A 25,346-nucleotide genomic window follows, 5' to 3' on the forward strand; every position below is an offset into this window, starting at 1 on the left:
CAACGCCCCACTGGGAACAGGTTATACCTTTTAACAGTATGTGATCTAGTAGTCCCTTCTTCTCTAGGATATTTACATTTCCGAGGATAATATGAACATTTAAGCTATCTGCTCATTAAAGCAAGAGAGTCAACAATGCCCTTTTGTTCAAAACACTAACACCACCAATGCGCGAGGGCCGTGTCACGAGACCCTGGCAGACAGTCAGGCGTGCATGGACACCGGCTCCAGTGCGGCATGGCCCCGGGCCTGGCGTCCAGCTGCAGAGTGCGGCCAGGGGCTGGGCTGATGGTGAGGACTTTCCCCTCCTAAAAAGGAAAGTCGATGTGCTACCCCAGAAGTATATAACAGCAATGCTGTGTGTATGTAGGAAACCGCCCTTTTGGACCACTAGCACTGGACACGCCACTCTGCCGGGCTCCATGTTTTTGCCTTCAGGGAGATGCAAAATAATTGCCTCCCACCTGGCAGGCCTGGATTCTGAAAGGCCTGGGCTCTGGACAGCCAGAGTGGACGCCGAGCGCTAGGTGAGAGGACAAGAGGAAGAGAGAGCCTCGGCCAGTCGTGCTCCGGCTGCCCGCTGCACACCAGCCCGTGACGGCGCTGCGCTCCCCAGGCCACCATCTCCTTCAAGAGATGGCCTGTGCTATCCCTCAAACACGGAATCTCACTGTCCTAAATAACCTCTGACTCTGAAAAAGAGAAAAGGAAAAAAAGAGAATAATCTGACACTGAGAGAAGATTTTTCCTTACTTTGTAAATGGGCTGGAGAAATGTGAGCGTACAATTAGGCTGGGGAGACAGCAACGGAACGCAGACTGAGACCGGGGGGCACGCATGCGCCTGCAGGAGCTGACAGGCCGTGGCCTGTGGGCTCAGCTGCACACGGGGCCCAGGCCTGCCGGGTGAGGGGCCTCTGGTCAGGAAGGCCAGGGATGAGGCGAGCAGCGGGAAACCTGGAGGTCGGGGCAGCAGCCAGGCCCCCAAGCAGCTGTGCTACTGTGAGCCAGCCCTGACGTTCAGGCGAGAAGGCGTGGCGGGCGCTCTGACCACGGCAGGCGGGGTGTGAGGCCAAGAGAGAGAACTTTGGAAAAGAAATGAAAAATACCTTCACTGTGATTCTATTACACAGAAGTCAAAATGGAAAGCTATTAGATCTACAGAAGGACAGAGAATCCTCTTTTGTTACGGAAAAGACTGGCAAATGTGGGCCGAAGTAGGAGGGTACTAACTGGAAAGTCCATCGCAGGGTTTCTCCACACAACCACCTTGGTTACAAAGTGACAGACACGCGAGTGGCAGGTGTGGACATTTATTTGCACCAACACTTTCACGACAGTGGGTTTCTCTTCGGCACGGATCCAGGCCCCCGCATCTGGAGGTGGGGAAATATTGCACTCTGCACTTGCTAGCACTCCTCAAACACGGCAAGAAGTTTCACAAACGTTTTGCTAGCTTGGTTTTACACACGCTCCCAAATTCATGCACACACTCATTCCAAACCAATGTTACGGTATCCCCAAGAGGGGAAAACTCCAAACACCACAACCTTAAAATTGCACTAAAGTTCTGCAAAGAAAAAAATATAATAAATGTCTCATACAAATTTCAGGACGGCTAAGTGCTTGCCAAAAAGAGCGGCTCATTCTTCATCCTCGTGTTCGTTCTCCTGGCCAGAGCCTTCCGATCTGTCTCCCTCCAGCCGGTCTGGAAAACAGACAGGAGAGTCACAAAAAGAAGTACGATTACGGGTCCTTTCCGTGCCTTTTATTCCGCCGCAATGCTTCTCACACAGCACCTCAGAGGCCAGTCTTTTCTCTTTTTGGTCAGGGACCGAACCAGGGGCATTTTATCACTTGGGCTACACCCCCAGACCTTTTCATTTTAATTTGAAACAGGCTCTTCCTAAGTGGCCAAGATTGGCCTTGAACCAGCAATCCTACTGCCTCAGCCTCCCAAGTTCTGGGGTTCCGGGGTGCACCACGGTGGCTGGCTTGGAGACTAGGTTTCTAAGGAAGTGTGCTTTGAAGGGGAGTAGAAAGTAGGCTGCCTGTGAGAGAGTCCGGGGCTGTATTCTAGACGACTGTGTAATTCTGTTTGTAAACATAGTTCTTAAAATTAAATATCTATTATGTTATAGGTATTGTGCTAAAAACTGAAAATATAACAGTACTCACAAATACAATTTCTTTTTTTTTCTTTTCGCTTGTTTGTTTTGGCAGGACTGGGGATTAAACCCAGAGGCATTCTACCTCCGAGCTATACCCACAGCCCTATTTTTTATTCTTTATTTTGAAACAGGGTCTCACTAAGTTGCAGAGGGCCTCACTAAGTAGTCGAGGCTGGCTCCGAACCTGTGATCCTGTCTCAGCCTCCCAAATACTGTGATTACAAGTGTGTGCCGTGACTGGTTCCCCAAAGATACAATTTTTCTTTCCCTCTTCTCTCTCTCTCTCTCTCTCTCTCTCTCTCCCTCTCTCTCTCTCTCTCTCTCTCTCTCTCTCTCTCTCTTTCTGTGTGTGTGTGTGTGTGTGTGTGTATGTTCGTTCGTTCCTGGGGAATCTCAAAATTCAGTTGCTGAGGCTGTCCTTGAACCTGAAATTCTGGGACTGGACTGGGACTACAGGTGTGTGCCACAGCGCCCTGTGGTCAGTCTCCGCCTTGCAGTAGAGGATTCATCTAGATCAATGCTCAGCTTCATACACACCTATATGCTGGCAAGTGAGCGAGCTGCTCGCCAACTGTGTCAACACGTGCTCCTTCTTCCCGTGGGCACTCGTCCTTCTGTGAAGGCTCTGCTCCTAACAAGAGACACCTACTGTTCCCTCTGGGAGGCTTTGCGCTCAACTTCTCGATCACACTGTCTGCAGAACCAAGACCTTTTTCCTGCACACTCCGAAACGTCTCCTGAGAGCCTCATGGATGCTCTCAGTGGCAGGAACAGCCGCTGGCCTCCGCCTTCCCACAGACTGGGCTGTGAGCTTCTAGATGGCAAGACTTGCATCTTGTCTTTTTGTCCTCCTGGCCCAGTACAGGATGCCAGTGAGGCTGAGCCGGCCCGCCCCGCTGTGCTGGGGACCACGCCCAGGGTGTCACCGTGCTAGGTTAAGTGCTCTGCGCCTGGGCAACAGGCCCAGCCCCTGCCCACCACAGAGCCAGCTCTCAGAACGGAACCAGCTTCCGGGAATAACTCAGTGAGGTCTTCTGCTCACAGGGCTACTGGAGTATTGAAATGCAAAGCAGCCTAGCATGGCACAAAGCTCTAGCTGCAATCACAGAGCCGCAAGGCAAGGTGAAAACTGTGTTCTTCTGAGCTCGGTAGTACTGAGGATCAAGCCCAAGGGCATTCTACCTGAGTTGCACACCCCCAGCCCTACTTTAGTTTTTGTTTTGAAACAGGGTCTAAGTTGCAGAGGCCTCACTAACTGGCTAGGCTGCCGTGACCCTCCCGTCACCTCCAGGGTACAGCGATGACAAGTGTGTGCCATCATGCCCAGCTGCCAACTGCTTTTCTTTTTTTTTCCCCCAAGAAAACATTTATTGACCCCTCTCGCTGTTGTGTGAAAATCACACTGTATGAAGGCAATAGTAGAAATAAGACCACAGGTCAATGAATATTAGTATATTCTGGAGGAAAGTTAACATCGGTGGCTAATGGAGTGAATTTGTACCTGAGTTGGAAAATGACAGGGTGCTAGCTATGATGACGACAGACCCTGAAAACCCGTCAGAAAAAAGCATGGCTGTCTTTTTGTTTTTGTTTGTTTTTGACACTGGGGATTGAACTCAGAGATGTTCTACCTCTGAGCTAAAACACAGCCTTTTTAATTTTAAAACAGGGTCTTGACGCCAGGCGTGGTGGCGCACGCTTGTAATCCCCGCGCTTGGGAGGCGGAGACAGGAGGATCGCGCAGGTTCGAAGCCAGCCACGCTGGCGTAAGAGACCCTGTTTCAAAAATATAAAATAGGTCTGGGAGTGTAGCCCGGAGGTAGAAGGGCTTCCAGGAACCCCAGTACCACCAAAAAAAAAAAAAAAAAAAAACAGGGTCTTGCTAGGTTGCTGAGTCTCACTACTTTGCTGAACAAGGCCTGGACCCTACAATACTCCTGTCTCAGCCTCCCAAGTACTAAGTTCACAGGCGTGATGCCAAGCCCAGCTTCACAGAGCATGGCCATCTAATCTCCATGTGCCAAAGTCCATGATAGGAAGGAAAATGTCAAGAGCCAACAGAAGTTTAGAAATCATATTTATAAACATGCTAACACATTTGGGTTCTATCCAAATGAGGAGGCATGAAACAAAACAACTGGTAATCAGGGGAGGAACTTATTTAGGTTCTAAAATATTCTGAACAATTTAGAATGGTCCACACACCTTTACATCATCCCCAGTTTCTCAAAACATCTGTGGTGTTGAAAATGCCTTTACATCTCAAGAAGTTGTCTAGATTAAAGTCTTATTATTACCCACGAGGCTCTTATACTTATTCATGAGAATAATTTTGATTGCTTTTTCAAAATACAGAAGGTTGCTGGGTGTGGTGGCGCACACCTGTAATCCCAGTACTTGAGAAGCTGAGACAGGAAGATCCGGGTTCACGGCTAGCCTCAGCTACCTAGTGAAGCCCTCCACAACCTAGGGAGTCCCTGTCTCCAAATAAAGAATAAAAAATAGGACTAGGGGTGTAGCTTGGAGGTAAAATGTCCCTGGGCTGAATTCCCAGTACTGCAAAAAAAAAAAAAAAAAAAAAAAAAAATCTGTTCAGATAAAATGAATGGAATCTTATAAAACCCCAGTAGTGATCTGAAGAGAAGTCGTCATTAAAAATCCCAGCCCTAGTGAGGCCGATGCTGGGGCCAGCGAGGCCGGCATTGGAGCCTGCCGTGAGGCAAGGCCCGTGCTGAGGCCTCCGAGGCCGGCATCGGAGCCTGCCGTGAGGCAAGGCCGGTACTGGGACCTCCAAGGCCGGGATAAGAGCCTGCCAAGGGGTTAGGCCGGTACTGGGGCCAGCGAGGCCGGCATCGGAGCCTGCCGTGAGGCAAGGCCGGTACTGGGGCCTCCGAGGCCAGGATAACAACCTGCCGAAGGGCTAGACTGGTGCTGGGGCCAGCGAGGCCAGCATCGGAGCCTGCCGTGAGGCGAGGCCAGCATCGGAGCCTGCTGTGAGACATGGCCAGTGCTGGGGCCTCCTAGGCCAGGAACGGAACCTGCCGAGGGGTTAGGCCGGTGCTGGGGCCAACGAGGCCGGCATTGGAGCCTGCTTTGAGGCTAGGCCGGTGCTGGGGCCTCCGAGGCCGGGATTGGAATCCTGCCAAGGGGTTAGGCCGGTGCAGGGGCCAATGGCCAGCATCGGAGCCTGGCGTGAGGCAAGTTCACTCCTGCGGCCTCCAAGGCCGGGACCAAAGCCAGCTTAGGGGTTAGACCGGTGCAGGGGCCAGCGAGACCAGAACTGGGGCCTCTCATGAGGCAAGGCCGCTGCTTGCGCCAGCGAGGTCTGGATCAGTCCACTGAGTAGCCAGGCCACTACTGGGACCATCAAGAGTGGGATCGGTACTTGCAACGCAGCATGCACAGAGAAATATCGCAGAAAATATAAATCAGACGCTTCTCTTAATCAGCAATAACTAGGAGGAAAAGGGCAACAGGAAGAGGTTGAGCTATAGAAAGGGCCCTATAGTGAAGCAACTAATGTGACCAATCAGAGGGTATGTAATACTGGAGGACGGAGCCTCTTTAAAACGCAGGAGGTACATAAACAAATGTATCAAAGTAAATCACCAAAGAAGCATGGGATGGAGGGAGGGGGAGGGAATGGGATGGGGGCTGGAGGAAGGCTAATTGGATGATGTGTGCTTGTATATCCTCTCAAGTCTTGTACTCCAATGTGATTGATATATGACAATGCACCAATTTAAAAAATAAATTAATTAAAAAAAAAATCCCAGCCCTAAACCAGGCATATTGGTGCATGCCTGTAATCCCAATTCTTGGAAGGCTGAAACAGGAGGATCATGGGTTTAATGCCAGTCTCAGCAACTTATGAGACCCTGATTCAAAATTAAAAAAATAAAATAGGACTGGGAGTATAGCTCAAATGTAGAATGCCCTGGACTCAATTCCTAGTGCCACAAAACATGCACACACCTGCAGCTCTTGGAGGAAAGCGCCGTCTCACATCTATTCCTCCGACCTCCTGGGACGCACTCTGAGTAACAGGTGGGTTGAGGTATGGGTGGCTAGGGTGTGCTTATCTGGCCAAAATCTACTCTTAACTCTCCCGAATATCCCTACATTATTGTAGTTGGGAAGAGGAAGAGAGGAAAGGAATTAATGACCCATCAAATAACGAGATATCTTAAGGATAAAACCAGCAGAAATGCTTGGCATGGTGGCACACACCTGTGATCCCAGTGCTTGGGAGGCTGAGACAGGAGGCTCACAGGATCAAAGGCAGCCTCAGCAATGTAGTGAGACTCAACAACTTAGTGAGATCTTGTTTTGAAACATAAAATAAAATTGGGTTGGAGGTGTAGCTCAGAGGTCGAATGCCTGAGTTCAGTCCCTAGTAAAACACACACACACACACACACACACACACACACACACACACACACACACACACACCAAAAATATAAGCTCTTGGTATCTTATTTAATTACTGGCAAAGAGAAATAGAAGAGACTTTTTCAAGAGTCAACCATCATGGCAACTGTAAGAGCAAGCAGATTTAGGAGTGATAACCAACAAAGGTCCTCCTTATCTCTAGAACATTACCTTCTCAATTCTGAAGTCCAAACGGATGAAAGTAAGGATTACTTGTTATTATAAAGAAAACGGATCAAAAGATGTTACAGAGAATAACAACACGGGAACCCAAAGGCGCACTGTAAAGCAATGTTCTTACTTTTTGTTTTGCCCATTTGTAATTGTCCCTTTTCCCCAGTAACAGTCAATATTTACAATTTAAAGATTATTTTCTCTTTAACTCTCTCTCTCTCTTTTTACTGAGCACTGAACCTAAGGGTATTCCACCTCTGAGCTATACACACAGCACTTTTTACATCTTTTTATTTAAAAAAGGGGTTTCGCCGGGCGTAGTGGAGCGCGCTTGTAATCCCCGCGTTTGGGAGGCAAAGACAGGAGGATCGTGCAGATTCGAAGCCAGCCATGCTGGCTTAAGAGATTCTGTTTCCAAATAAAAATATAAAATAGGTCTGGGAGTGTAGCCCGGAGGTAGAAGGGTTTCTAGGAACCCCAGTACCACAAAAAAATAAAAATAAAATAAATAATAATAATAATAAATAAAAAAATGCTGAGGCTGGCCTCGAAACTGCAATCCTTCTGTCTCAGCCTCCCAAATTTTGGGATTATTAACATTTGCCATCACACCTGGCTCTCTGAGTCTTTAAATCATAAACATATAGGATTTCTTTCAGGTTTTTTTCTTTCCTTTGGTGGTACTGGGGGTGGAACCCAGGGGATTTCTATCTCCGGGCTATATTTTATATTTTATTTGGAAACAGGGTCTCACTAAGTTGCTGAGAGCCTCACTAAGTAGCCGAGACTGGCTCCGAACCTGTACTATCCTCCTGTCTCCGCCTCCCAAGCACGGGGATTACAAGTGTGCGGCACCGCGCCCGGCTTTTCAGTTTCTCAAATTTTCTATATGTTCTCTTCTCTATTGCTCAGAAAAATGCTATGTGATGTGTTCTTTGCCTGGAATACTCGTCTCTCCACTCCCTACTCTCTGAGGAAAGTGGTATTTCATCCATTCCTTATACAGATGTGATAACTCCTTATATAGAAACTATCTTGACAAATGACGGGTGTGGTGGCACACAATTGTAATCTTAGTACTTAGGGGGCTAAGTACTTAGTACAGGAGGATCACAGGTTCCCAGCGAGCCACAGCTACTTTGTAAGGCCCTCTGCAACATACTGAGACCCTGTTTCAAAATTAAGAATACAAATAGGGCTGGGAACGTAGCTTAGAGGTAGACTACACTTGGGTTCAAGCCCCAGTGCTGGAAAGAAAGGAAGGGAGGAAAAGAGGAAGGGAGGGAGGGAAAGAAATTACCTTAACAAAAAGTCAGGATGAAATAAAAATACAAAATAAAATAGGGCTGGGGTGCAGCCCAGAAGGTGAACACCCCTGGGTTCAATCCCCAGGACCCCTCCCACCCCATACACAAAGTTAAGTTGCTTTCATATTGTGATACTAGGAAATTCAAATCCCTTTAAAATAGCTAATGTCTTTCAAGTATCATGATGATCTTAATAGTGCAGAGAAAGTTCTTACCAGCTCGGATATGATTCAGTGACGCCAACATCCTCAGCATGAAAGAGGCGGGAACTGTAATGGTGTTTCTAGTCTCTTCCAGCATGAGTTCATTTCGAGTTATGACCTACAGGCAAGGTAAACAACCATGTCAAAGAACACAGAGAAACTGTATCTTCTTAAAACTTAAGAAAATAAACCATCAGGTCCTTAGGAGGAATGACTTCATTCTTTATATGCATGATGTCTATCTATCTGCTTTTCTTCTACTCAATGCCAAATAATGAGAATATCAACAACAACAATAGGGACAACACTCTGTGTGTGGCTGGGAGGGACTGGGCTATACTGGACCGGGGGCTTCCACCTCTGGGCTACACTCCATCCCTAGTTTACTTTTTGGTACTGGGGACTAAACTCTGGGCATTTTACCTCTGGACTACACCTCCAGCCTTTTTTTAGTTTTTATTGTGACACAGTCTTGCTACATGGTTGAGGCTGGCTTCCAACCTGTCCTCCTGTCTCAGCCTCCCAAGTACTAGGATTACAGGGGCGCACCACCACACCTAGCCAAATAATTACTTTAACTTGAGTTTAAAGGGAGATAAGAAAACGATGAACTCTTTCAATGGGCAGAAAGACAGAGATCAAAACTTGAGGCTCCTCAACAAGCTAAGAACTCAGCTCAGCTTTTACTTGCAGTGGTTTGTTTCCAGAACAGTTTATTTGTTTGGGCTTCTTATTTCTGCTATGGCAGAATGATACTTTTAGTAACTCAAAGAGTGCTAAATCATTATCCCCACAGAGCTGACATCCCTTGAGAAGACAGTACTTCAAGGGCACCGAAGGAATCTTGAAAACCAAACGTTTGGGCAAGATTTGGCAATGAACTGAGTCTTAACTAAAACAGTACTGAAGGAACATTCCTGAACACGCAGCAAAGGGGATGCTGACGAAGGAAGGAGAGTAGGGAGAAGGGGCGGCGTGACAGTGTGCCCCAGCTACCTTCTCCGCTGACCCAGCTGCTTTTGCACACGTGCTGTTCGGCTCCAGGCACACAGCACTCCTGCCTGAGGATAACTCAGCACCCGCAGGCCTAACGCCTTTGCTCCCCGTCTCTGCCTGGTGAACCATCACTTCTGACCTCCAGCCCAATCCTCCTTCTTCTCTGAAACTCGCCCATGCCAGAGCACAGCAGCAGCTTCCTGTGCCAGGATTTCCAAACATTGCCCATACGTGATATTCTAGGTACGTATATCTTTCCAATAGAAGACAAGCTTCAGCTTTACCAAATCCAGTGTTTTATAAATCTCTATTTAATGAAGAAAAACACAGGTGGAAACTGTGCTGTGAAATGTGAACCGTGGTACAGCTGTGGTTTCCCAGGTTACATTTTTAATGGGACCCTCATTTCCACAAGAAATCATATAAGGAAACCCACAAATACAAGCCCTGTTGGCATCAGGGAGGAAAGGCCAGAGTTGAGTCTTCCTGTTGCCACCTTCTCTCCCCATCTACATGGGACCTAGAGTTCCATCCCACTCAGTTTGCCAACTCCCACTTTTCAACAGAAGCTAAGAAAAAAAAATATATATTTTTGGTGGTACTGGGGGTGGAACCCAGAGGCTTTCTTCCTCTGGGCTATAATCTCAGACCTTTTTTATATTTTATTTGGAAACAGGGTCTCACTAAGTTGCTGAAAGCCTCACTAAGTAGCTGAGGCTGGCTTTGAACCTGTGCGATCCTCCTGTCTCAGCCTCCCAAGTGTGGGGATGACAAGCGTGCGTCACCACGCCCAGCTCTAAGAAAATCTTTTAATAGTAAGCACACTAGTCAAACCTATTTTTCTTAAACTACAATACCACCTAATCTGGTATTAATAATGATAAACATTAAAATTAGCAAGATACTGTGTATGTGTGGTTGTGTGTGTGTGTGTGTGTGTGTGTGTGTGTGTGTTGCTGAAGATTGCAATCAGGGACATTCTACCTCTGAGTTACACCCCAAGCCTTATTTTATTTTTCATTTGGAAATAGGGTGTCACTGGCTGCTGAGGTCTCGCTGAGATCCTCCAGTCTCAGCCTCCAAGTATTCAGATCGCAGGTGTGTGACATTACGCCTGACAGTAAAATACTATTTTGATTCACTTCTCTAGCATTTTAGGCAGTTTTTAATCTTAATTTTTCTTTTTTCTTAAGGTCTAACGTTGTTAATTGCATTAACCTATTTTGTTGCCAACTAATAATAAACTGCTTTTTCTTGAGGCAGCATGATAGGAACAAATTGGAAATATGGTCCTTTATAGTATAATAAAAATCTTACTTCATCAGCAAGTTTTCGGTTAAAAATCCTTGACTCTTCTAGTGGCGACCAGATCTTTATGTCATAATCTATGCCAGATGAAGCTAGAACTAGAAATAAAATTTGCATGTTAATACAAAGCTTAGAAACATGCCACCAATTCAGGACATGCACTTATTAAGCATAGATGTAGATATACAGACTTCAGCTTGAATAGAAATTACACCAATACATTTAACTCTTCATTGAAAACATCATTTTCAAGACTTCCAAAAAGGAAGACTGGACTTTAACTTCAAGATCTCACTGACGCCCTTACACCTCGGTCGTATTCACTGTTCTCTTGTGAAATTCGAGGAAGTTTCAAACACAGGAGCATGCCAGTGCCCTTTTGTTCTGGCAAACTAATTCAGATGTGTGAAAATTACAGAGATTTGAAGGTTTATTTTGGATAACTGATGAGATGTTCAATCATTTCAACCTCTTAGAGTTGACAAAACCTAGAAGTAATAGTAGAATTAACTTTCTAAATGATTTCCTTAGACTTTCTGCCAAAAGCAGATTTTCTGTTTAAAACCAAAGTACAGTATAATGGGCTCTATTGGTGCTCACTACGAAAATCTGCGTTCCTCTTGTAATGTTAACTAGAAAGAGGCTGTAGCTAACTGGCCCTGGTCCCTGGGCCGTCTTACTTGGGTCGAAGGGGTGAGGCTGCAGGCAGTTCACCACATGGTTATCGGCTTCCAGAAGCATCAGATGCTCCGCAGTGTGCCGATCCCAGATGAAGATATGGCCACAGTCAGAACCACTCATCACAAAGTTAGCACCCCAGAAATTGGCTTCTTTGATCTGAGTTAAAAAGAGCAAATTACAATAAACAATTCAAATCAAAAAAGCTATTAAAGCAAAGAATTCTTCTATGCTTACATTAAAAAATTGGCTTAGAAAAAAAAAAGTCCAAAGAATTACTTTGTCTTCTAGTATCTTTAATTTATTTATTTATTGTGGTATGTGTGTTATTGGGGACTGAACCCAGGGGTATTCTACCTCTAAACTATATCCCTAGATCTTTTTATATTTTTGTTTGGATACAGGATCTTGCTAGTCTGAGAGTCTGTTTCTGAGGCTGGTCTCAAACTTGCAATTATCCTGTCTCAGTTTCCTAAGTACAGAGAGGAGTGTGCTATTGGCTTTTCTTCTAGTATCTGTAAAATCATAACAGAGATGTAGTGAGACTCTGTTTCAAAAAAACAACAAAATAGACCTGGGTGTGGAGTTAAGGGGTTCAATCCCTAGTAACACACACACACACACACACACACACACACACACACACACACACACACACACGCCTCTGTGAGAATAAAGATGTTGCTTTGTTTGATATTCTATGTACAGAACTTGAATCAGTGTCTGGCAGAAGCAGGCGCTTAGTAACTGCTAAAGGAATGGTTTGAACAGTGTAATAGGAACTTAATATGTTGCTGAACTTGCCAAAATTTTAGCCTTGCAAGACAATAAAACAATTCAATTGTACTTTGTCTAAAAGAACAAAGTATTAGTTTTATTCATTAGCTGCTAAAAGTTCACACAACTGAGATTTTAGAAAGGTATAAACATTTATTTCAATGAAACAAGGAGCCAAGGGCTATGATATACTGGAAAACTTCCGCTTTTCTAATGAGCACAAGTGAACAGACCATCAAAATGACTCCGCATCTCAGATCAGGACCTAAAACGCCATCTGGCACTAGCTCCTACTTTGCCATTTTGGTGCTTACATAGAAGAGGAGCACCGGCTCTGCACTAAACTGGAGCTACTGCTATATTGTTTATTTTTTTATTTCTTCCCCTAATTATTTTCATCTAAAATTTTAACCAAGAGAACGAATAAAATATAAGTTGGTTATTTCTATTAATAATGAGTATCCTTTTAAAGATGACTAAACTGTTATTACCAATAATATCCATAGAAACAACTAATTATTTCCCCTACCTCAAAATCAATTTTTTACTTAGACATCAAAGAAAGCAGGTTAAAAATTCCTTGTGATAACACAATGAATATATAAGAACAACACTTTCTAATTATGAATGATTCAGAGTTACAGCTGTAACTCATTCAAAGATTCAATTACTAAATAACATTGTACTGGCTATGTAGAATTTATTAATTTATTTTATTTGCGGTTCTGGGGATGAAACCCAGGGGCATTCAAGCTATACCCTCTGCCGTGTGTGTGTGTGTGTGTGTGTGTGTGTGTGTGTGTGTGTGTGTGTGTGTGTGTGTGTTATTGGGGATGGAACCCAGGGGCTTTTTTACCTCCGGGCTATACTTCCAGACCTATATTATACTTTATTTGGAAACAAGATCTCACTAAGTTGCTGAGAGCCTCACTAAGTAGCTGAGGCTGTCCGTGAACCACGATCCTCCGGTCTCAGCCTCCCGAATTCTGGGATTACAAGCGCACAACACTATGCCTGGTTAGAATTTTAGATTTTTAAAATCTAGATCAGATCAGTCGGGCGTGGTGGCGCACGCTTGTAATCCCTGTGTTTGGGAGGCTGAGACAGGAGGATTGCACAGGTTCGAAGCCAGCCTCAGCTACTTAGTGAGGCTCTCAGCAACTTAGTGAGACCCTGTTTCCAAATAAAATATAAAAAAGGTCTGGGAGTATAGTCCGGAGGTAGATAGCCTCTGGATTCCACCTCCAGTACCACCAAAAAAAAAAAAAAAAAAAAAAAATCTAAAACAGATCTTAGAAATCATCTGGCTGGCCTATCTTATTTCATAGATGAGAAAATTAAAGTTGAGAGAAAGTGACTAAAACAAATCTTTACTTGTTAATCTTACAAGTGTTGCTATAATTAAAATAGCCTTAGCCAGGCGTGGTGGCACACACTTGTAATCCCTGTGCTTGGGAGGTGGAGACAAGAGGATCGTGCAGGTTCAAAGCCAGCCGTGCTGCTTAAGAGACCCTGTTTCCAAATAAAAAAATATATACATAATAGGTCTGGGAGTGTAGCCTGGAGGTGGAAGGGTTTCCAGGAACCCCAGTACCACCATAAAAAAAAAAAAAAGCCTTGACTATATTTTGTAATTAACCTGGATTTTATACATTCAAACTTCTTTCAAAAACTAACAAAGGTGGTAGTATGAGCTAAACAAAACAAAACAAAACAAAAAAAAAAACCACCTAAAACCTACTAATAACTTTTCAGGCAGACAGCAAATAGGAAGAGGAAAAACATTTTAAAAAGAGTAATGTTTACTTATATAAGGTAAAATCTTTAAAAAGTCTATATATTTGTTCAGTAAAGTTTTCTTATAAAATGGTTTTTATAATTCATTATGACTAAAATAACCATGTTTAAAAAAGAGGTAACTGTGAATATTCAATGTTATATTGAAATCACACTGGCGATATAGGAAGATAATCATTATGAAAAAGATTTATATTACGAAACTGCAATTTTGATAGAGAATGCCATGAGTGTTCAGTACCATTGTCCTGGAGTTGCGATGGCCCTTATAAACCATCTTTACCAGTGGCCTTCTAATGTTCAAAGTATCCAATTCTTCCATTTCCTTCCTTTCTTTTCTTCGCCTGAAGAACTCTTGAATGCGGGCCACGGCAGAGCGTCTATGTGTAACATATTAGAAAAATTTACAGCCACTTCAGAATGACAATGAAGAACTTCAAGTACAGCAAGGCTAACACATACTTAAATAAACTATTTCAGTAATGCACCCCCAAAGGAAAGCATAAAGAGGAAGACACAACAGTGAGACTGTATCAGACTAGTTGAGTTACTGTAACAAAATATTTTAGTTAAGAAACCACTGGAAACTTGGTACTGGTTGAAAAAGTAAATAGCATGCAACACACTGGTTTTTAAAGTGCTATTTTATAAAATCATAATACAGACAAAATACATGTGCACTTTTACTACAAATTAAACAAGGCAGGCATGATGGCACACACTTGTAATCCCAGCATTTGGGAGGCTGAGACCGGAGGATCTCGGTTCACGGACAGTCTCAGATACTTAGTAGAGCCCTCTGCAACTTAGTGAGGCCCTGTTTCAAAATAAAGAATAAAAAAATAGGGCAGGGGGTGTAGCTTGGAGGTCAAATGCCCCTGGTTCCATCCCCAAACCCACAAAAAAAAAAAAATAGGGCTCCCCAATACTGAAAACAAAACAAAAAACAAACAAAAAACCCAAATTCTATTCAGTGTTCTTTATCCTTTTCACATTAAGAAAATAGCAGTGAATAAAGTAATGTTTAGAGACTTTCATTTAGAAATTGTTTGAAGATGTTCCAAAGCAGACTTATAAAAAAAGAATAAATATCAATCTAGAAGGAATAAAAAAAAGACCTTAAAATAGCACTTTTTTCTATTTGGAAAAATTACTCTTTGAAAAATATTTCCTATTTTCTATATGGACTCCACATGGCTTACTTTGTAGTTTTGTAATTTGAATTTGTCACTTAAAAATATAGATACAAAAATACATGTGTGTGTGCGCGTTGTGTGTGTGTGTGTGTGTGTGTGTGTGTGTGTGTGTGCACGTGCGTGTGTGGTTCTGGGGACCAAGCCCAGGGCATTTGTCTGGGGATCGACAACTCTAGCGCTTCTGGTTTGTTTTGAAGCAGGGCCTTGCCAGGTTGCTGAGAGTACCACTAAGTTGCTGAGGCTGGTGTTGATCTGCAATCCTTCCTGTCTCAGATTCCCAAGTACTGGAACTAATATACCAAAAATACCATGCTATTGTTTTTTTTTTTTTTTTTTTTTGAGGTACTGGGGATGGAACCCAGGGGCATTCTAGCTCTGATCTATACCCCAGCCCTATTTTTTATTACTCTGAAACAGAGTCTCACTGTGTTGTGTAGGGCCTCACTAAGCAGCTGAGGCTGTCTGTGAACCCTGCTCCTCCTGTCTCACCCTCCCGAATGCTGGGATTACAAGTGTGTTCCACCACACCTGGCTTACATGCTATTTTAAAAGTCTATACATCAGACAGAAAAACTACATATCTGTAAATATAACCAAAAAGTTCAATCTCACTAATAAAAAACTAAATAAGCAATACATGGTTTTAATTAATTAATTTTTTTTGTGTGTGTGTGGTATTGGGGATGGAACCCAGGGAATTTTACCTCCAAGCTCTTTATTTTGAAACAGGACCTCGCTAAGTTGCAGAGGACCTCACTAAGTAGCTGAAGCTGGCCGTGAACCCATGATCCTTCTGTTTCAGCCTCCCAAGTACTGGGATTACAAGCATGTGCCACCACACCTGGCATAAATTAGGTATTTTTTATATTGTAACACTAAAAAGATTTTTATGCCTAGCATAGTGGCAAGGACTTAGGCTTTTGGCAACTTAGTGAGATCCTGTTTCCAAATAAAATATAAAAAAGGTCTGGGAGTATAGCCCAGAGGTAGAAAGCCTCTGGGTTCCATCCCCAGTACCACCCAAAAAAAAAAAAAAAAAGTGCTGCTACATATAAAAAGAATGGGTTTAGGTGAGGTGTGGTGGTGCAGGCTTGTAATCCCCATACTTGGGAGGTGGAGACAGGAGGATTGCGCAGGTTCAAAGCCAGCCGCGCTGGTTTAAGAGACCCTGATTCCAAAGCCGGGATCCCTGAATTTGGTAGGCTGAGACAGGAGAATTGCGCAGGTTCGAAGCCAGCCTCAGCTACTTAGTGAGGCTCTCAGCACCTTAGTGAGACCGTTTCCAAATAAAATATAAAATGGGTCTGGGAGTATAGCCTGGAGGTAGAAAGCCTCTGGGTTCCACCCCCAGTACTACCCCCCCCCAAAAAAAGAGACCCTGATTCCAAATAAAATAGGTCTGAGAGTATAGCCCGGAGGTAGAAGGGCTTCAGGAACCCCAGTACCACCAAAAAAAAAAAAAGGGTTCATTTATTATGAGGTTTCCACTGAAGGATAGCATGTACACAGGAGGGTAACAATCCTAAGATGCAGGTCAGTGACATCCCATTAACAGCACAAGCCTATCTATCCAGGACCAGCACTGAGAAACAGCCCACCAGCCAGTCCAGAAGTCTCCTAAGGGCCTCATTCCCAGCATCCTTTTCCCTTAAAGAAAACCACTTTTCTGGCTCCTACTTACTATGAATTAACACTGCTTGTTTGTGAACTAAAATGAAATCATACGATATATACTCCTTATGTCTAACTTCTTTAGCTAACATTATGTTTATAAGACTCCTCCATGCTGTTCTATTTACATAATTACAGTACCCCAATAAAAGTTTACTTAAAGACAATGATATAAAAAAGCAGGGCATGGCGGCACACGCTTGTAATCCCAGTACTTGGGAGGCTGAGACAGGAGGAGGATCTGGGTTTGCAGCCAGCCTCAGCTACTTGGTAAGACCCTGTTTCAAAATAAACGATAAAAAATCAGGCTGGGGGAATGCCCCCCTGGGTTCAATTCCCAGCACCCCCAACACACACACACACACACACACACACACACACACACACACACACACACTATAAATGAGCTAAAAGTGAGGAGGAGAGGCCACAGGGACGTTAACTCTGCAGTAGTGGGTGTGCTCAGCATGTCCGAGACAAGGACCTGGTTTTGATCCTCAGCCACCAAAGTGTGTGTGTGCATGAGGGTGGGAGAGGGAGTTATTAGCAAGAAACCAATAAAGAAAAGCTCTTGCTGATAAAGCAAACATCTAGAAGCTATAAATGAAAGAAGAAAAAAATGGCGTGACAAGTTAGGAATTGAGATACCAGCTCCAATAACTCACAACAAGAGGTGTGGGCAAATTAAGGCTCTCCTAGCAATAAAGTGTAATTACTAAGAATCAGTGACAACCTTACCAATCATAAATATTCATTTAAAAATTTTCCTCTAAATTGAGTGTGGTGGTGTACACCTGTAATCCCAAGTACTTGAGAGGCTGAGACAGGAAGACTGCAGATTCAAGGACAGCCTTAGCAAGTAGTGGAAACTCTCATCAACCTAGTGAGACATTTTTATTAAAAACAAAACAAAACAGGACTGGGGTTGTAGAATGTTCCTGGGGTTTGATCCCCAGTACTTAAAAAAAAAAAAAAAAAAGAAATCTTGCCCTACAAATTGGTCTACTTCTATCACAAGTTATAAAGTTTAGTTTAAAAAATTAGGCTGGTGTGGTGGTGCATGCCTGTAATCTGCATAGCTGGGAGGTTGAAACCGATGATCACAGGTTTGAGGACCGAGGGCAATAACGGTAATAAATGGTTAAAATATATCTGAGCTGGGTGTGGTGGTGCACACCTGTAATCCCAGTACCCAGGAGGCAGAGACAGGAGGGGGATCTGGGTGAATAAAACACAGGGCTGGGGGTATAGCTCGGAGGTAGAATGCCCCTGGGTTTAATCTCTGGTATTGCCACCAAGAAAAAAAGATGTGGCCTGCCACAATCCCACTGTAGGAAAGTTACCAAGGAGGGAGCGGAAGCCCCAAGTGCACACATTCAAGCTACCCCACAGCAGCAGCTATGATGGCTACTCACACAGTCCTCAACTCCCACTACCCGGCAGCACTCAAGAAACGATCCCTTACAGCGCAGGGACCAACTTCCCTGCAGGCTATTTCACAAGGAAGACTGGAAAGTCTACCGGTCACTGTAAATAACACATGTGCACTGTGGATCACTGTAAAAACTACTGGAATGAAAATGACCTATGCACAGGAAGAATACCAATTAGTATTTTATACTAAAGGCCTAACCATGTGCAAAGCTGTTTTGAGAGTACTCATTGTAAACACTTGTTAACTAATTAGTTATCAAAAAGCATGGACACACACGCCCTTCTACTCCTTAACAGCTAGGGAACCATGTATCAGAACCAAAGCTGCTGTGATGTGTGTCAAGCAAGCATTCCCCAGGAATAGTCAAGAACAAGCAAAGATAAGAGGCACAGAATAAGCTACACTCCTTATGTTTATGCCTGAAAAATATTGTTCCTCCCATATGCAAGTTCAGATCGCATAACTTCTTTTATATTATGTATAGATTTTTCTTATATTGAAATAGTGGTTGAAAGGTTCGAGACCCTGCCTGCAGGGGACCACGCCTCTCAATCAGAGAGAGGAGAGTTCAGAGAGAGAGAAGCCCGATAGAGACAGAGAGGAGCTCTCCCCCGCCAGCCCTAGTCTCCACGAATAAAGGCATCCATACCACCTATAATGGATTTCTGCATGTATTTGTGGGCGGATGGGACCCGCCGCATCTGTATTTATTAGTCAACTAAGTTATAGAGGGCCTCACTAAGAGCTGAGGCTGTCCGTGAGCCAAGATCCTCTGGTCTCAGTCTTCCGAATGCTGGGATTACAAGCATGCGCCACCACGCCCAGCTGAAAAGCTTCTTTAAAAAGTACCTAAAAAGCTGGGCGTGGTGGTGCATGCTTGTAATCCCTGCTCTTGGGAGGTGGAGTCAAGAGACCCTGTTTCCAAATTTAAAAAATTATAAAAATAGATCTGAGAGGCAGAAGGGTTTTCAGGAACCCCAGTACCACCACCACCAAAAAAAAAAAAAAAAAAAAACTACCTAAAAATCTGGGCGTGGTGGCACACACTTAAAATCCCAGTGCTTGGGAGACTGAGACAGGAGGATCACAGGTTTGTGGCCAGCCTCAGCTACTTACTGAGGCCCTCTGCAACTTAGTGAGACCTTGTTCAAAATAAAGAATAAAAAACGGGGCTGAGGATGTAGCTCAGAGGTAGATCCCCAGTACAGCAAACAAACAAATATAGCTAGAGGAATATGGAGGCGCTAGCCCAGTGACAGTGATGGAAGCCATTCAGTGAGAGGGCACAGGGCAGGCAGGCAAAGACATGGAGGTTTAGGGCAGCACGATACGTCTCAAGGACAGGAAAGGTTCTCTGATGTACGTAGCGACACTCCAGGCACATCTGATGTGGTGTGTATGAGCACAGCATATGGGAGCAGTCTTATAATGGAGTGGCCTAAGCACTGAAAAGAAGCCATAGTTCTTTACAGCAAGGACAGCCTCTCCCAGCAGCATGGCAAGGGACGGCTTCTCAGTAGACCAGGTGAGAGTGGAGAAGATGACTACAGCTTTCTCACTCCATCAAACAGGTTGCAGGGCTTATCATTTGGATCTCAGCCAATCACAGCAAGACTCTTCAGAACCACCACAAGACAGCCCCCAATGAGTAACAGCTATATGAGCCAATCTGTGATCATTTTGTTTTTCTTGTTTTACCTTAATAAAAATTTATATTCCTTGAGCATCTACACTTACTAAATGGGGAGGTAGAATAATTTGTGTGCTATCAAGTAAATACTATTTTATAATTAGAAATGTCCTTGGATAATCTCAAAACTAAAAAAAATTATGGCAGAGAAAAATGAGTCTTATCTCATTCACTCTAGGGGAGATAATGGTTTACTGTTTATTAGTTCAAAATAATCTCTACTTCAATGGTTTAGTACTTTTTTTTTTTCCGGTACCCAGGATTGAACCCAGGGGCATTCTACCTCTGACTTACACCCCCAAGCCCTATTTTTAACTCCTTTATTTTGAAACAGGGTCTCATTAAGTTGCAGAGGACCTCCCTAAGTAGCTGAGGCTACCAGGGAACCCACGGCCCTCCTATCTCAGCCTCCCAAGTTCTGGTATTACAAGCATGCGGCACCACGCCCAGCTTCCAACATGGTCCTTTTTAGTTGCAATCTTCATTGTAAAAGCAGAAGCCAAGCTTTAAGTGCTTTGGGATAAAAAAAAAAAAAAAAAAAAAAAAAAAAAAAAAAAAAACAGAAAATCAAAAAGTCCTAAAATAAATTTCATGGTGTCAATAAATTAGAAACTGGTAACTATTGATAGATAAATCTGCAAAAAGTTATCGCAAATATACAACGTAGAAATAGTAGCACAAAGCAAAAATAAATTTGAGATTTTACATAGGAATCCTGAGAATAAGCTGCAACCAAGAACTGCTATATCACTATAACATATTGTGGCTTATTTTTTCTGCATCCCCTGAGGGCAAATCAATTTTATATTTCTGATTGTCACTATATTTCATGTTCTACTTTGTTTTAGAAACTAATGGCAAATAACAGATATATGTCACTAAGAACTTGTGTGCCAGTATGGGGAATGGCCTAGGAAGATTTGGGAAAGCTCTGATTATTAATATATTTCAAAAGAAAATAATTGGTATATTTCAAAATAGTTGTGTCAAAATGGAGGCAGACATGGATAAAGAAACTTGGTTTCTGCCTAAAAACAGGCAGCTATTCCAATGTAAATCAACCTAGCTCAAAGTAATTAACAAGTCAATAGAGAAGAGCTAGGGCTTCCTCTTTCTAAAGATAGATCTACAAGATGATCTAGGGGGGATGGGGCAGGGTTTGACCTTGCCCTCCATGAAAGGAGACACCTCACCACACCTTGCCAGGGGAGGTACCTTACAGGGACTTCAGAGTCTCGCAAACAAGATGGAGGTCATGGGTATAAAAAGTCCGGTCCACGGGTAAGCCCTTTGGTGTACTCATTCGAGTCATCCCCTCATGCCATCTTGGCATGGGGCTGTATTTCTATTTTCTGTATTTCTATCTTTCTAATAAACTTCTTTAAATCTTCAGCAGCTGTCCAAGCGATGAATACTTATTCTTAGCTTAGGACAAGAATCCACGGTTTTTCTGTTGTCTGTCTGTGTGGTGGTGGTGGGGGAATTACTTCTCCCCACACACACACACCACGCACATTAATCCCCCCCGCCCCCACCCCGCAACACTTGGGTCGGGGCTGATGTCAGTAACCCAGGTTTCGGGTTCATTTGGTTCTGTACAGAGATGTGCCCCACTATCAGACTTTTTTTTTTTTTTTGGTGATACTGGGGATGGAACCCAGAGGCTTTCTACCTCCGGGCTATACTCCCAGACCTTTTTTATATTTTATTTGGAAACAGGGTCTAAGTTGCTGAGAGCCTCACTTAGTAGCTGAGGCTGGCTTCAAACCTGCGCGATCCTCCTGTCTCAGCCTCCCAAGCAAGGGGATTACAAGCCTGCACCACCATGCCTGGCTTATCAGACTTCTAGTTAGTTAGTTGGAGGGTTATATATCACTTTGATCTAGACATTTTTAAGCTCTTTATATAACTTATGTCTTTAGGTTACTAAACTATTATCAAAATCAGAATCTTAAAACCTATGCACATTATTAGACTCAAGTCCCTTGTTTAGTTACTGATTTTAAGAAAAATGTGTATATTTAAATAACAAAGACTTGCTAATTATTATACCATTCAAGTTTTTAAGAAAACAAGTTGCATTCTTCCACAAAATCTCCAAAGCAAGTAACCAAGTTCGGAGGCTATGGCTTCAGCCTGCAGTTACTTGGTCATCTGACACATGGGGGGGGAACAGCAGTTACCTTTGCACACAGCAAATGTCTTTTCGTCTACTCCCATGCAGTGCATGCGCTAAATGTGGTCTGTGAAAGCGTAGCACTGAGTGCAGGAAACTCGAGGGAGCATTAACTGTTAGTAGGAAAGGTGGTTAGCAGTGGAAAGGAGACCTGCAAATCCATCATAGAGAAAAACAATGAAGGAACATTCTGAATTACCTCATTATTCTATCACCTATTGTTGTTCCTCTGATATTAAATCTAGTGAAAGGGACACAAGAACTACAGTCACTCAGAGAGACTTCAAAGAATCAAACATGCAAAGGCGGGGACAGCACCTTCATCACCAAGTGCCACAGTCTAAAAGCCTCGCTGCACATCCTTGGAGCTGAGGAAATGCCATCCGACTAAATGTTAAGAGCGCTCGCTGAAGAGAGAGTAGGAGAAAGACACTGCACTCAATCCTCTGTCTCTGAAGAATAAGAGAGCCAACCAGGCCGTGAGCTGAGCGTGAGGAGGAGTGACTCCTTAAGCTCCGGCACTGCCAGCCGGGCAGAGCTGCTCTTGGGAGATAAATCACTGAGCCCGAGTTGACTAGCTGCCTAAACATAACTCTAACAACTAGCATGCAAGAGCACCAGGGATTTGGCCTCCCCAGGAGCCCAGTCCTTTCTCTCTGATTACTTTTTCCCTTCTTCAATTTTCTTTAATAAAGAGTAAAGTGAAATCATTAAAAATATGAAACGAGTGGTTATAATGACTAGAGATTGGCAAATTTACAAGACAAGAAATTTTGGCTTTAAAAATTTAGGCTAAGCCAGGCGTGGTGGCGCACGCTTGTAATCCCCATGCTTGGGAGGCGGAGACAGGAGGATCGCACAGGTTCAAAGCCAGCCATGCTGGCTTAAGAGACCCTATTTCCAAAAATGAAACAGGTCTGGGAGTGTAGCCCAGAGGTAGAAGGGCTTCCAGGAACCCCAGTACCACACACACAAAAAATACATAAGTAAATAAACAAACAAATAAATAAAAAATAAAAATTTAGGCTGTATTTCACACAGTCCTAAGTAGGTAGAGGAACCCAAATTTCTCTGCAAATAATATATACTTTAAGAAAGAAATCAACAAGCAACACGGAATTAATATCTTTCTGTATTTATGTCTGGTACTGGGGATTGAACCCAGGGGGGCATTCTACCTCTGCACTATACCCTCAGTCCTATTTATTTGTTCTATTTATTTTTCTTTTTTCTTTTCCTGCGGTACTTTTTGTAGTTCAATCAAGGGACTGAACTCAGGGGCATTCTATCTCCGAGCTACATCCCCAGCTCTATTTTTTATTCTTTTTTTTTTTTTTTGCACGTCTGGGGATGATACCCAGGGGCATTCGACCTCCGAGCTACACCCCCCGCCCTATTTTTTATTCTTTATTTTGAAACCAGGTCTCACTGAGTTGCAGAGGGCCTCACTAAGTAGCTGAGGCTGTCCGCGAACCGCAATCCTCTGGTCTCAGCCTCCCAAATGCTGGGATTACAAGCGTGCGCCACCATGCCCAGCTTTTATTTATTTTAAAACAAGGTCTCACCTTATTTTTTGAAACAAGGTCTTGCTAAGTTACTGAGGGACTCACTAAGTTGCTGAGGCTGTCCCCAAACTGCAATCCTCTTTTCAGCCTACCAGGTTCTGTGATTACAGGTGTGTGCTAGAGCTCTTCCCTGAGGCTGTAACTAAAACTAGTCCACATTAAGTGCTGACCTCTTTAGGAAGCATCACAGCTTATCTTTTTCCTCCTAGTTTCATTAGTTCTCTGCGATGACCTTGGCACAGTGGTAAGTCCACCTGGAGCTCACGCAGTGAACAGCCAGGCACTCTGCTCTTTTTCCAAAGGCACACACACCTGTATCTTGATCCAGCGTGCAAGACAAGCCAGGGATATGCACACTAATGCCATTAACTGTTTAAATACCACGACAGTGAAATGCTTACTTTTGTTCTATGTTTTGTCTAGACCAAGTTAAGGCCCAAATATACAGTGTATCCATCAACTCCAGTTTCAGGCTTTGGATTTCTGCCACTCAAGGCATTTTATCAGAGTACAGCTTGCTTGCTTTCTGTAAGACTGATTTTCTACAGAGGATGGACCAGCACACTGTGGCTTCTAGGCTAACCCTTGGTCAGTTTTTCTAATGACCCATAGACCAAGATGAGTCCTACATTTTAGAATGGCTTTATGTAAGCACCTACATAATAACCTCCACTCTGCCTACAATATTGATGATCTGTCCCTTTAGGAAAATGCTCTGCTAACCTCTGCTGCAGAGAGTCTCCTTTACACTTTTACAGACGCCTCAAAGGAGCTGAGTACTCCACTTGAAAACATCCACCTTAGTGGTCAACGCCCTCATTTCCTAAGCCATTTCCTTCTCATGCTTGATTCAGCCCCAAACTGAAGATCTGGGGCATACTTACTTGATCAGATTATAAGAATGCAAATGTATTTTAAAAAATCATTACTGTGCAGTGCAAAGAACTGTTTAGATATTTTTAATTAAATGTCAAAAATGACAAAAGGTTTTTTAAGTTTCATTTTGAAAACAAAATTTAAAATGTAAAATAAAAATGAAACTTGGGGCAAAAACAAGATTCACTCTACAGCTCTTCATGTAAATTAAAATACAGATTTTATTATCCATCCACTTTTACCATACTTAACTTTTGTGACCACTCTTTACCCTGACCAACACGGATTGAGCTTTTCCAGTGACGGCAAAAAGGGACTTCCAAGCAGGTATACATACTGTGTGTTCCATGTGTGGATATATCCTTGGACTGTAAGAGCCGAATGCTACCTTCTTCATTTTTCATGGTACTGGGGGTTATTTCATTTTACCTCCAAGTTACACCCCTGGCCCCCCTCAGCCTCCCAGGACAGGGCTGCAGGCGTCCCCTCCCCCCCCAGATGTTGTCATTTTACAGCATATCTTCCACACCCTTAGCCTTCTTAGATAGAGAAAATTGCCAAAATCATGCCTACTTACAAACTGATAAATATTTTTTCTCAGGTTTCTAAGAAACAAAATCTCTTAAAACTTTTTCTCTTGAGAATAAAATTCAACATATCTAACCCTCCGAATTTAGAAGTAACACGAATTGGCAGTTCAAGAATTCAGAGCTCTGCAGAAATATTAAAAAGAAGCATGCTTGCTGGGTGTGGTGGGCATGCTTGTAATCCCAGCATTCGGGAGGCTGGGACCGGAGGATCACGGTTCGTGGACAGCCTCAGCTACTTAGTGAGGCCCTCCACAACTCAGTGAGACCCTGTTTCAAAGTAAAGAATAAAAAATTGTGCAGGAG

General features: G+C 43.5%; 1 protein-coding gene across 1 annotated transcript in view; it reads right to left on the reverse strand.

Annotated features, from left to right (window-relative positions):
* Positions 1–1,642: 1,642 nt before the first annotated feature.
* DCAF6 (DDB1 and CUL4 associated factor 6) overlaps positions 1,643–25,346 on the reverse strand; it is a gene marked incomplete at both ends in the record, with an annotated part of 111,209 nt that continues 87,505 nt past the window's right edge. The window contains 6 exons of the mRNA XM_080699288.1: positions 1,643–1,707; positions 8,301–8,406; positions 10,602–10,690; positions 11,273–11,429; positions 14,086–14,224; positions 22,212–22,253. Coding sequence (XP_080555414.1) covers positions 1,643–1,707; positions 8,301–8,406; positions 10,602–10,690; positions 11,273–11,429; positions 14,086–14,224; positions 22,212–22,253 — 598 coding nt within the window. The remainder of the gene's footprint in view (positions 1,708–8,300; positions 8,407–10,601; positions 10,691–11,272; positions 11,430–14,085; positions 14,225–22,211; positions 22,254–25,346) is intronic.

Source organism: Muscardinus avellanarius, assembly GCF_963383645.1.
Source record: "Muscardinus avellanarius genome assembly, chromosome: 7".
NCBI lineage: Eukaryota > Metazoa > Chordata > Mammalia > Rodentia > Gliridae > Muscardinus > Muscardinus avellanarius.